General features: G+C 33.4%; 1 protein-coding gene across 2 annotated transcripts in view; it reads right to left on the bottom strand.

Moving 5' to 3' along the window:
• Positions 1–13,314, bottom strand: part of LOC119840367 (myosin heavy chain 95F) — a 35,679-nt gene that overhangs the window by 6,734 nt on the left and 15,631 nt on the right. Inside the window, exons 2-16 of one of the 2 annotated variants that reach the window (XM_038366953.1) lie at positions 9,109–9,301; positions 8,426–8,499; positions 7,175–7,304; positions 6,758–6,922; positions 6,083–6,345; positions 5,722–5,871; positions 4,763–5,019; positions 4,246–4,257; positions 3,661–3,818; positions 3,034–3,198; positions 2,060–2,183; positions 1,729–1,831; positions 1,280–1,477; positions 643–867; positions 226–433 (exon numbers count right to left, since the gene is read on the bottom strand). In XM_038366953.1, coding sequence (XP_038222881.1) covers positions 226–433; positions 643–867; positions 1,280–1,477; positions 1,729–1,831; positions 2,060–2,183; positions 3,034–3,198; positions 3,661–3,818; positions 4,246–4,257; positions 4,763–5,019; positions 5,722–5,871; positions 6,083–6,345; positions 6,758–6,922; positions 7,175–7,304; positions 8,426–8,499; positions 9,109–9,295 — 2,419 coding nt within the window. In that variant the 5' untranslated portion in view covers positions 9,296–9,301. The remainder of the gene's footprint in view (positions 1–225; positions 434–642; positions 868–1,279; positions 1,478–1,728; positions 1,832–2,059; positions 2,184–3,033; positions 3,199–3,660; positions 3,819–4,245; positions 4,258–4,762; positions 5,020–5,721; positions 5,872–6,082; positions 6,346–6,757; positions 6,923–7,174; positions 7,305–8,425; positions 8,500–9,108; positions 9,302–13,314) is intronic. The other variant, XM_038366954.1, reaches the window with a different exon arrangement.

Raw genomic sequence — 13,314 nt, 5'->3', positions numbered from 1 at the left:
ACTTGTCAAATATAAATACCGATACATTTAATGAGTAGCATTGATAAAAATGATTTCAACAAGCTATTACTGGAAAAACAAGCGATGACAGAGAGTTCTCCGGTGAAAATCAGATAACTTTCACACATTCAGCACACTTAAACACCTCACAAGTTCAGATTTATCAAGCCGCGTGTATATACGAACAGCCCCTACGTCTAAGAAAGCTACATTAAAAATACTCACGCTTAATAGTGGACAGAACTGAAAACACAGCCCTCCTCCACCTCGACTTAACCAACCACGCGAGAACCGAATCCACTATTGACTTCAAATTCTCTGGGTCAGACCTCATCATGGTGTCGAATTCTGAATACTTTCCGGGGCGGAAAAACACGCGTGTGACTCCGAACTTGTAGTCCTTGTCTGAGAGGCCGAAACTGTGGACTATCGCCTGGAAAACAAAAATTAAGTTGAAAAAATGTAAACATGGTTGTGAAAAATGAATTTGGCTGTATGTGTGATATGTTACGGCAACATAATACACTATAATTAAATCTAATATGAAACTATTACATATTACTATTAATAACCTCAATTAGTATTTAATTTTTTTTCTAATGTGTCTTGAAATATCAGCCGACCAAATAATATCTTACATACCTGACAGAAAACTTTGGGCGAGAGAGCGTTAAGTTTCGGCGGTAGAAAGGCCCTGTACATCTGATATAGATCATTAAACGGAGCCCTAGACGGATAGCCGTGTTCCATCAGAGCTAGGACAGCAATAGTGCCGCTACATTGGAGCTGGGTCAGCACTAGAGAGCCCTCTATGGCACCGCCCACCATTCGGGAGTTGGGTTTGATGCAACGCACGAAGTTTGTGCCCTGAGAAATTAAAAAGGATGAGATAAAAAGGTTTTTTTTTTAAATTGCCAGTAACAAAAAATTATATTAAAAATTTACATCTAATAAATTGTGATGTTTATTATGACGATAATAACATACATTTAAAACATGTTTTGAAGATTAAAACAATTATATATATTTTCTGTTTTTGGAAAAAAAGCCTGTTATAAAATGAATTCAGTTGTCGCTTTAATTATGATATATTTAGTATGTATTTCTCTCTACGTAATCAAAGGAAATGGTCATGGAAATGCCATGTTTTTAACGCAGTAAAAAGTAGTCAAAAAAGAAACAAAATTCTTACGCTACATAACAAACGCTGCGACGCGAAAGAAAGTCAAACAAAATTACATTTATCCTTACAATTTACGTTAAAGAAAAAATGACTTACATTTTCCTTCAACTTATCCATAAGTTGCGACAACTGAGTTTGGAACTTAGCGCCAACCGATATAAAGTTCAGTTTCCCTTTGGCATTGTTGTTGTCAGTGTTTTGGAACAACTGCTGCACGAGCGAATTCCTCGACTCCTGTATCAGGAACTCGAGAGACGCGTGCAGTGCGTCGTTGTTCTTTTCTATGAATTGATTCTGCGGAACAAATTATCACGTGGTCAATGATATTAGTAATTGTATACACGATACAAAGATCTATGAATATTTGCATCAGTTATTTTAAAGAATAAGATACATATATTAGTATATATCATATTCTTTAAGATAACTGATGCAAATAATCATAGATCTTTGTGGCGATAACTCTAAATAATCAACTAGTAATATAATCCCATATTAAGCTTATTAATATACCTAACCCTTTTGGAGTCGGTAAAAATAAATACCGTATTATAACAGACGGCGCCCGCAAAGTGCCGCAAGAGGAATCCTTCATCATCCCGCAGTACACGGTGAGCTTTCAGGCGAGATGCACGTGGCACTTGTAACCTGCCGGAATTGGTTCTATAAATAAAAATGTATATGCATCATATTATGAACAATACAAACGTTTTTTAATGATTTTTTTAATACATGGCGTTTAAAAACCACTGTAATTTTTTTTTTAAATCATGTTTATTTTTAACTTCACAATGATGCTACATATATTATTCTCGATAATTCAGCAAGTTTCTAAAAAAATTACAATAATTTATCATAATTATATAATAGTTTTACCTATTATTATTAGCTCCAAGTTCCTTATGGACAGCGTGTGTGAAGTGGCCAAATTCAGGCTTAGGCAACTTCGACTCTTCGTCCAGTATGTGGAATATCCCGTGGTTTTTGCTTTCGATGAGATCTACAAGAAATAACATAAGGAATAAGTTAAAACTGCATTAGTCCAACTTTTGGAATGTTGCATAGAGATGAAAACAATACATAACGTCTTAACATTGTACTTTAATAAAGTCGCGCTTATAGTTGGAACTTTAGATTAGTCTTAATTAAACAGCTGCTACTACTTTGATAAGCTCGTGTTGAAACGTAATAAAAATTTCATTCGGTTTTGTATATATACTCGAAATAAAGAAGTCCAAATCTACAGTATGCTGATCATAAGGGATATGACTTTTGAGCGTATAGGTCAAATAATAATTAAGTTTCAAAAATCTAATAAACATGGTTTAATGATAGTCATCAAAATTTTCTTCTTTGTTCCTATTCAAGTAAGGTAAATAAGAAAATTATTTAATCGTGGCGATCCTAATCGGGATGATAAGATAATCTCATTCGGTAATTGAATTGTCACCAATTTTCTATAAGTGTACAATGCTAGAGTTAAATCGGTCCGTTTAAAGCCTGAATCTACTCCTAAAAGAATCGGTTTCATAGAAATATATAAGTGAATCCAATATAAGAATGTTACAGAAAAGTCAATGTTATCGTTATTGCCGTCTTTGTGTAAGCAGCTCTTTGTGAAAACAGCTCTTAATGTGGGAGGCGAGCACGCTTCAGCACGAATTTCTTCAAATCTCTCGTAAATCCTTTCTTAATCCCTTTCCCAACTTATAGTCGACAATTAATTTGTCTCTACAAAGATCTGCAATGGACCTTACGCCTCTCCAAATGTTCATGGACGGTGGTAGCGCTTAGCACCAGGCGACCCAGCAGCTCCATCGCCGACGATGACATGAGAAAAAAAACCTCACCAATACAATCCTGGTTGTCCACAAATCGTATCTCGGGCACGTTGAGCCCCTCCCGCCGGTACAGCTCCTGCTCGTTCTTCAGAATGCGCTCGTTGAAGAACTGCTGCAGCTTCTCGTTGCAGTAGTTGATGCAGAACTGCTCGAAGCTGTTCATTTGGAAGTATTCTGAAATACACAATTCCTTTTATAATTTTTATTTAAAGAGCTAACGATAATGACGCTTAAATACAAACATTCTTATATCTAATACTTGTTTATATATAACAAACACAATTATAATTTTAAGGAGACTGATACGAGGAGAAACTTTTTTATACAGATTAATGAATATACATATTAGTTTATATCATTCATTGATTAGAGTATTGTATTACCATTTTATTGCTAAGCTAGCTAACTAGCTTAATTGCTTTAATAATTTGTGTGTAAAGAGAATTTAATAACAATGATTAGTGGAAGATAAATAGCATACAAAATTCAGTGTTGCAGTTTGATATTAAAAAAAAATCAGTTTTCACGTTTATTGTCTCTGCACTGAATATAAAAAAAAAAAGAAAATCCTCATTGTTCAACGGAACTAAACAAAAAAAAATCTCGCTTATATCAATTAACTTCATTGCTTCTTACCAAACCCAGCGATATCCAGAACTCCGATATAATAGGACGAGGCTTGGAATGGGATGCTGTTGTTGATCCGAAACACGATGTAATCGAACAGGCGGCTATATACAGCCTTAGCGAGCGCGTCGCGAGCGCTCATTGCTTCGTACGTTTTCAGTGGTACCCTACAAATGTTTATTATTTTAATTTTTTTTCTATTTTTTTTGTTTGTGTGATTAGAGGTTAATATCACAATGGTCAGATGATATAATGAAAAAAGTTTCTTTTCTTTTCTTCTTGAAATTAAAAAAAAAATCGATGCAATCGATCAAACAAACTGTTATTAATTTCAAATAAAAAAATGGAGTTACATCAATCAACTAATCATACGAATACTATAATAACGCTAAAAGCGATTTGATGTGATTGATTAATGAATTCACATAGATTTACATACGATATTTATACTGGTGCAACGATGGCATTTAACAATAACTCAACATGGGTACGACACATGTGTTTGCGAACATACAGTAGCAGGTCCCATACAAAACACAAACTAGCCGAGACACGCACATTGATAACATTATGAATTATTTAAAAGTCGCATACCAAATCGGTTGGCTAGATTGGATGCGTGCAACAGACAAACATAATCGTATTTTGAATATGTGATAGATGATTGAAGGGTGATTTAAATCGTAAGCGATAAGACATCCTTATTGAAGTATTGTGTTGGATGCTTTGCTGTAAAAATACATTAACAAGCAGTATTCCTAAGCAAGAACAAGAAGAAATAAAGGCAATAACGATTATTATGCATAAATAAAGGTAAAGGTTCAGTCTATCCAATTTTTGTCAAAAAGCTTTGTTTGAGTGTTTAACTATTATCTATATGAAACTGAAGATATTTGCGATACATTTGGCAGGATCACGTTATCAATAAAAAAAAAAACACACTAGAGTTTTACATAGTTATATAGCACGTGTAGAAAAAGCCTCTATTCGAAAAATTCACGAAATTCAATATTAATTATTGAATTGAATTCATGATTCTTCGCTCTTCTCAAATATAAATTTACTACAAAACTTCGCGTTTGCATTGCACAATCAATAAACATCCACTTACATGATAGCGGTGCCCTTAATACCCCCCCTAGAGCTCTGCATCAGTCTGGACACCAGAGCCATCCTCAGCTCGCCCCCCTCCACTCCCAGGAGGTCGGCCGCGGTCTGCAGAGCATTCTCGCAGTGGGGGGACACCCTACAGCCCCCCCTGGCCCCGCCTTCCTCTTCGAACTCTATGTTACCGAGATGCAGCACAGCTGCTACTACGCTGTACACCGATTTCTGCTCTTCTTCGGTGAGGCCGACGCGTGATAGTGCCTGGAAGAAGCAACAAATTTTTAGTAAGAAGAAAAAACATCATTGTAGACTTAGAAATTAAAGACTTTTTAACGAATTTTAAACTCGACGTTTCGAACACTTTACAGCGAGCGTGTCAGTCTCCTCGTGACCACAAATATAATGAAAAAATTGCGTTTAAAATCCGTTAAAAAGTCTATAATTTTTAAATGTATAATACTCGCGTTAAATCAAACATAAGAAAATACTATCATTGTAGCCTGTCATTTGTTTTTCCGTATATTATTTTTATTTTCTTAACTCTGTATTGTAAACTTTTATAAAGATAAAAGTTTGGAAGAAACTGGCCTTCGAGACACAGTTCACCACTAGTTCAAAGGTCAGGGTCTGTATTATTTTGTACTACTGTTTCTGTAATAAATAAATAAAATAAAAAAAATTATGTAGTTATTTTTTCACGTTCTTCATTGTAAGATAACTAATAATTATGATCTATGTGACAGGTTGGCCTATATGAGGCCTATATGACCAACATAACATTAGTGCCATATAATATAGAACTATATATTAGTTATAGTTCTATATTTAAATAGTGGCCTCTTAATATTTTCATAGTTGTGTTGCCACTTATAAAATACTACGTATACTTTAATATGGAATTAAAAAAAAATGTTTCATATTCAAGCAATGAAAATAAAGTGTTAATGATTGACAAAAATGTACCTGGTGTAACCTCTGGAAATCCTCGACATCATCAAGTATAGGATCTCGCAGACCACCCTTAGTCTGGTGCTGTTTGCTCATTTGACTCGCGCTTATTTTCTTCCCAGACTGGGGGGACGTAAAATATTGCGTACATCCGTTCTTTAAATACTGTAACAAAAATCATTTCAACAATTAATCAGATTCCTGATCATGCGTTTTGCGTGCAAAGAATAGATAAATAACTGTCAATGTAACGTATAAAAAAATAGCGTATCTGATCGAACAAAAAAAAAATCACATTTCGTGTATTTAATTGATTGAAGGTGTTAAAAACTAATCATGCGAATAAACCAATATTAATTATAATTCCGAAACGCACCAAATAATCATCCGGTTTGGTTATTTTCAAGGCGGCACGCAACTCCTGCGGCGCACCCGCACACAGCAAATAGAAAACGTGATAGTTCCTCTCTTCAGCGCTCTGGGTGCATATTCTAGACTTTTCTAGAAGGTAATGCGATATATGCCCGCCGACCACGTGGTACTTGTTGTTGAAGTGCACTTCCATGAACTTGCCGAAACGCGAACTGTTATTGTTCCTTGTTGTTTTTGCGTTACCGAAAGCTTCTAGAATTGGATTGGCTGAAATTTTTCGAAAAAAAAAAATACAAGTTAATATGGGATACGGGAAAAATAAGTTGCTCAAATGACAAAAATATGTCTGTTAATTTTAAACTCTGATTCAAGGTTCTAGGAGGCTCTCATAAAATAATTAAAGTTTTTTATTGAACTCAACTCCTTAATTTCTCCCACGCAATCTATGAATACACAACAGCAAGCACGGTCTAGGGACAAGGTCACAGTTAGTCACTTTATTATTAATAACGTTGCTTTAAATTGCCTTCTCATTAAAATATTAAAGACAATAACAACAAACACCGGCACAGGTGTTTATTTCCGTATTTAAAAATACCCTCAATCTTACAATATTATCTCATTTAAAGGAGAATGCTTTTATTTTGATATTATCACATTAAGTATTATAATTTCTCACCATCTAAGATCTTCTGTTCGACTGGTCCGGCCCCCTTAGCCCAAAGATCGCACAAATACTTCAGGATATATTTAGTTGATTCAGTTTTCCCCGCTCCTGATTCACCGGACACTATGATGGATTGCGATTGCTTGAGGGATTTCATATCACGGAATGCTTTGTCAGCTAAAATCAATAAAATCATTATAAAATTACTCAAGTTTATGGGTGTTTTATAGTAATACTTTAAAATGTTATCAACTTTAGAGGAGTAAAAACGTTTCAAAATTAATATCTTAATGAAGTTAAGTAAAATTCCACATTTGAGTGCTTTGAATTTCCAAGAACACAAAATTTTAAATATCTGAACGGCACATGAAACGACATTCAAAGCATTTTAAACCTTAATACGCATGTAAAGAATTGAATATAGCTTACCGATAGCGAACACGTGTGGAGGTAATTCACCCAAAGATTTGCCCTGATATTTTTTTATTGTGTTTGACGAATACATATCTGGAATGTCTTCATATGGGTTCACAGCAAGGAGAATATTCGCTACATATGTCTGAAAAGTGAAAGACATTTAGATCGCTATTTATTACATCGAATGTAAATTTAAATTAATATACAAGTTGAATATTTAATGTTTCAACTGAGCTCCTAATCACCCACTTACAATTTACGTAATAAATTAAGACAGGATTAGAATATTAACAGTTAATAATTTTTGGTGTACAATATTTAATTTCACGTTTGATATTAGCGTACTATGTAGTTATATATAACCTTTTATGTTATTGTTTCGTTATAGACACTTAATTTAGTGTAACAGCGTATCCTTAGAAGTGATGATTGTTAATAATAATCAAGTTAGCTTAACTATAATAACTAAGGAAATTTAGAAAAAAAAAGTCACGAATGACATCATTACAAAAAAAAAATACGCCATACGAGCAGATACTTTCACTAAACGCAATAACAATAAACAAAATGTAAAACACTTGTTTTGACTGTGTTTACATAACGTACTTATAGCACTCATAATCCATATAATATATGCTTATTTATATTAACCGTCTTATACCGCCGACGCTTGACGCTTATATAATGTACTCAGCATGGCCTAGGGAACCTGTATAACGGCTAAGTATTATGACTTCTATATGTAACTCGTATTATTATTTTATTCGTATTAGTATATTTATTATGGTTAATAGTTGCACATTTTATAACGGATTACTACTTAATAATGCAAAATGCTCCGGTTCTTTTTTAGAGGACTAATATATATTATAGACTAATATTTATTGAAATGTAAACAGAATAATTAATAATCGTTATCTCACAGCCAGAAAATAGGAAACCTAAATTTAAAAAAACATCTAAGATTAGGAATTCTAGTAGTGTTATAAGAAAAACACTGCATTGATCGGATATTTCAGCTTTTTTCTTTTTATGTATAGACCATTATTCCAACCCATCCATATGACTTTAAACTAAGATAGCGTACAATCGCTTCTTTGACAATTCTTATAGTTCTGAATTCCTATGCTCACTTCAGATTTATCACTACTCTCCTAATCTCTTTGCCTATAAAATCGTAAAAGCGACATGAAACCGCGACACGGTCGATATCAGTGCAGAGTGCTCAAGGTGACGTGACTCACGCTATATCGTAATACTTACATAAATCTTGCTTTTCTTGTAACGTGTCACTATATTGTTTAGCAACGTTGCTTCGTTCAGGAACATAAGTTCGCCTGTAAATATAATTCCAGCTTTAGATCTGATATCAACCTCTGATAATAAATAGGGATTAACTTCAGATGTTCTATTGATTTAATAAACTGCTTAACCGTCAATCGATAGTGCATATTGTATTAATTATGTCTGTTAAGTCTATAAAGGTCACTTCGCTTATTATACCACTCAGTAATTCTCATAGCGTTAATGCTATCGTCTAGCAATCTGTCTCTTAATAAGATTAAAAGCAATTATTGGAACCAGCTAGATAATGTATAATTTACACACATGAAGGATTTTACGAATATTCGATTACCGAGAAAAACTTAATGTATAAACATTCAAAATGGTGAAGCTGTCTTATAAATTATATTTATTTTATTTAACAATAATGATTATTTTTTTCAGATACATTGCTTTATTGCGACTTCATATTATTTTAACCCACAATCTTGGGCTATATAGGAACAAGGTGTAAAAGTATAATATAAAACATATTGTTAATTTTAACTATCAATAAAAATTGTGCTTCTTAATAACAATACTAATAAACCAACAAAGAATAATTCCAATAATCTTTGGTATCACTGACTAATAACAGTTTAGCAGGGAGAGTTATAACTCACAGTTATCATCAACATCTTTGACGGGATCGCCAGCGGGGAATATGTCGTCGAAGTTGACGACCCGCTTGGGGTACTTGTTGTCGATGGGGAACACGTCCGCCTCCTCGCCCATCAGCTCCTGCAGCCGGGCGAGGATGAACCCCTCGCTCGGGTCCCGGACCCACACCAGCTGCTTGTCGATCGTCATTGTTTACTGGAAGGAATTATTCATCTTAAGTCGTATGTAAAATATTATGACAGCGTCAGCGTAGATCATCATAACGCTGAAATGAAGTTCCTTGCAGTGCGAATAATGGTGATATCTATTTTTAGAGTAAATGCTTAAAACTGAATGTTGGTACGTATATTACATTTGACTTGAGGAGTGTTATTTTTGTAACAATTACATTGTGACTTAAAAGTGATTCGGATTTCAGTTATGCTTTAGACCCAAATACTATAAAACTTGCCCATAGACTACCTAAGATGGCACATTTATCGCATTATCTAAACACGGAAACAATGTGCTACCTACACCACTGCACCGACATAAGACGTATGAAAAAATTAACTTGGTAGGGCTATGGAAATCGTAATTTTTTGTAGAAAATTTTAATGGTTCTATTATATTTAAAGAAATCTTAGTGGCAGATGTAAGTGTGCCTACAGTAGCTGACTTGGATCTTATTATACATATACTTCGAGAAATCAAGGGAGTTAGTCATAATGCACACAATATTCTATCGACGCATTCCTATTGTTAATAGGTCACATAATTTATTCGGCTTGGTTACACGTAACTAATGTATAATTGAGAGAATCAGCATAAAATCTACGCCTAGGTAGTGGAAATTGGGAATGCAATTAGTGCTTATTTAATTGCTAACGTTACATTTAATGCCACACGCTTATATTCTATTCAGTGTTTTACTGAAAGACGCGTTGACGACCCTAATAACTTACAGTTTTACATAGTAATATTAAATTACGTGCGCGTCACAGTAACCTTCGTGTTATTGTGGCCGATGCAAGTGATTACAGCTGTAAAACTGGTATAGCAAGGACAGGTAAATACACAACTAGATAAATGAATAAACTACTCTAGATAACTGACGATTTTGAAAAATGCAGTCCGGATTATAAGTCAAAATCGATGTAATTTTTTAGCATATTGTAAGTACCTAATCCTAAAACAGGTTTCACATCAGAATATTTTACTACTTTCGAAACATGTAAAAAAATGATGAGTAGCAAAAATCACACCTTTATTTAAACCATAAGAAAATTAAAAGAAAAAGTTTTAAAGGCCTTAATAAACAGAAAATCGTCAATGTACAGTGTGCCTGGGGGATACTTTAAAACGCTGGCATAACCATCATACAGATTCTATAATGTACCTTAATAGAAAGTAACGAAGAACATACGCGAAATTAATTTAACCCTCCATAGTAAAGCATACGTTTTTTTATTTTCATTGAGTTTTTGATTGATTGATAATGTCCAACAAAGTTTAATCTAGAATAATATCTGGGTTAAGTTCATTTAATTGTGTTAAAAATTATGAAGTTATATAATAACAGTAATATTAAATATAACGTACGCAATAAATTAACAGCGGAACGAAATATTCAGTGAGAATGGAGAACGGTGCTATATCGCTTTCGTGACGAATGCCTGTGATATTACGCTGTTATGTAATTGACGAAGCATAGTTAGATAGCCAATATCGTGTTCCGTATATTTCATCTAAATAAAAAAAAACTTGTATAAAATAACCTTATGAGTACTAGACACTATCTATGCAATTGTATTAACCGTTGATATTATTTAGAAAATAATATTTAGGTACCGTAGCTATATTGTATTCCATAAATAGTTTAATTTACTTCTTTATTAAGTATTTTTACTTTGTACATACAAACTTTAGCCCAGTCAAGGCATAGTTGGAACAAATAAATATATAAAAGGTTTTATTATTTTCTAATAACATAAACTATAACCCAACAATACAATACCAATACAGATCATTGTATTTCCTCATAATAACGAGGCTTACAACCACCAGTACAGAACTCCAAAAAAACTAGTCCACTCGACGCCAGCCGTTCCGGTGAGTAAATCCGGAAATAAAATACAGAGGTGCCCGCATCGTGCTCATTCGAAACGAAACAACGGCCTGTTGATAAACAAAACGCAGACGTGTTTAAGTGGTGTAGCTGTTATGTGGGCTGCCGTTATATACTCTATAGACATGAAGATATCTCGAGTACTTTCGTCCTTTATAATAAACCGACAGCTATGGTAAGCGGAAAATGTTCATTCCAGAAAGACTCCTGGTACCTACAAAAGGTCGTTAAGACAACTTTTCTATAATGAAACCTTTACGAACAATATACACATAATAAACTAAAATATAATAAATATATATAACCTCTTTAAAATAATGTGAATTATGAGCGTTTATTATTATCCGTGTTTGCTTATAAACTTTTCGATGAGTCTTATTTTGGCTGCATTGCGCGTATACGTATTTGTGTAGTATAGAGTGCAAGCTGCATTGTCTATCAAATACTACTACTAATATATATAAGAATAAATAAAAGGGTCTGGGATAATGTGGGTCTGTATAGCCATTTATAACTACGTACATTGAGTGTCTTTTAACTAAACGATTGAGTCGTTTCATAAGGACTATTTTAATAAGCTTTGTTACGACTATTCTAATAGGAGCACTTTAAACTGTAATTGATTAAGCAACCATATCTTCATATATCCTTAGAAGATGCTACAGCTAACAATGCATACTTAAATGAGGAAACTTAACTTAAAGAAAATATGTTCAAGATCTTAATGACAATGATAAAACACAATGGAATGATTTATGAGATCAGACAACAGTCTACATTAAAATCCGGTCGAGAAAATTGCATGGAATCACGAGACAAGAACGCAAGAACATAATTTGAATAGCGGAAATAAATGAACAGTAATGGTTTTATGGCTACTGTGAAAGTTGATTCCAAATTGTTTGAAACAATTATTGAGTAAAATAGACTATTATTTTTTAAAGAATTTTTCCATAGAATAAGGTAGATATTCATTAGGTAGGTACCCAAGCATTAACATTGATGCGTTGCATGTTACATAAAGAAAATCTCCGAGTGGAGTATCATGCAAATTGTGATATTATTTATGTTGTTTTTGCTTTAGTAATGTACATGAAAGCTATACACCATATTTTTCAATTGGATATTACAATTCAATATTCAAGTCTATTTATACAAATTTATTAATTCTTTAACAGAAAAACTCATTATCTATAATTGATAAAACAGAGACCAATAACTGTATCGATAAAAATCATAAATAATGTTTGACGATAATGCTTAGTATCATAGTACGATACTTTGATTAATACCGCCACAGATAAAGTTCATAATATGGTCGCACACCACACAACTAACAAATAAAACACACGTAGGTAAACGATATAGCTTATTGATCACAGCCCACATTAAGGTTCTTTTGTTTCAGCTAACAATGACTTAATTGCATTAATATCGCGCATGAATAATACCCACGTGCTCTCGCTGCTCTTAGTAATTAGATGATTGGCACGACCTTGCCTATTCATCTAATAGAGGGGAAAATCATTCGTACATGAATAGGAATCTATTGTAAATAATTATATATATTGGAACAAAGGACACAGCTGTTACTGTGCTTTCTAAAAATTATGACCATCTCTCTTAGATGTTTATTTTATATGTGCAATGTTCTTTTTCGACCTTGAGGTTATATATCAATAAAAGTTAACGCGTTAAATGCGAATCCAAAAAAGTAATGCCGTTTAAACGCCGAAAACACCACAAGGAGTTTACTTGTTTGTATTAAGGCCGCGATACGAATTTCTCTGCTTACCGAGGCGTTTGACCTGACCCATTGACCTTAAAGCCATTTCATCGAGTTCATCTAACAAGACGTGAGTCCTCACGACTGGTCTTGAATATTGTAAAAGCTAAAAGTAACATTTTTACAATATTTACACTATGTCCATTCATTCAGATCTTAATATCTATATTTGTAGAAGAAATAATAAATTGAATACCCTCATCGAAAAATAATCGTAATTATTTTAAAATAGCGTATATTAATTTTTAGTTTTATAGCATTGAAATGCTTTATAAATGAGAAATTTTGAAAGAATAGAAAAAATTTGATCACGAG

Source organism: Zerene cesonia, chromosome 6, assembly GCF_012273895.1.
Source record: "Zerene cesonia ecotype Mississippi chromosome 6, Zerene_cesonia_1.1, whole genome shotgun sequence".
Taxonomy (NCBI): Eukaryota; Metazoa; Arthropoda; class Insecta; order Lepidoptera; family Pieridae; genus Zerene; species Zerene cesonia.
This window is presented reverse-complemented; position numbering and strand designations above follow the sequence as displayed.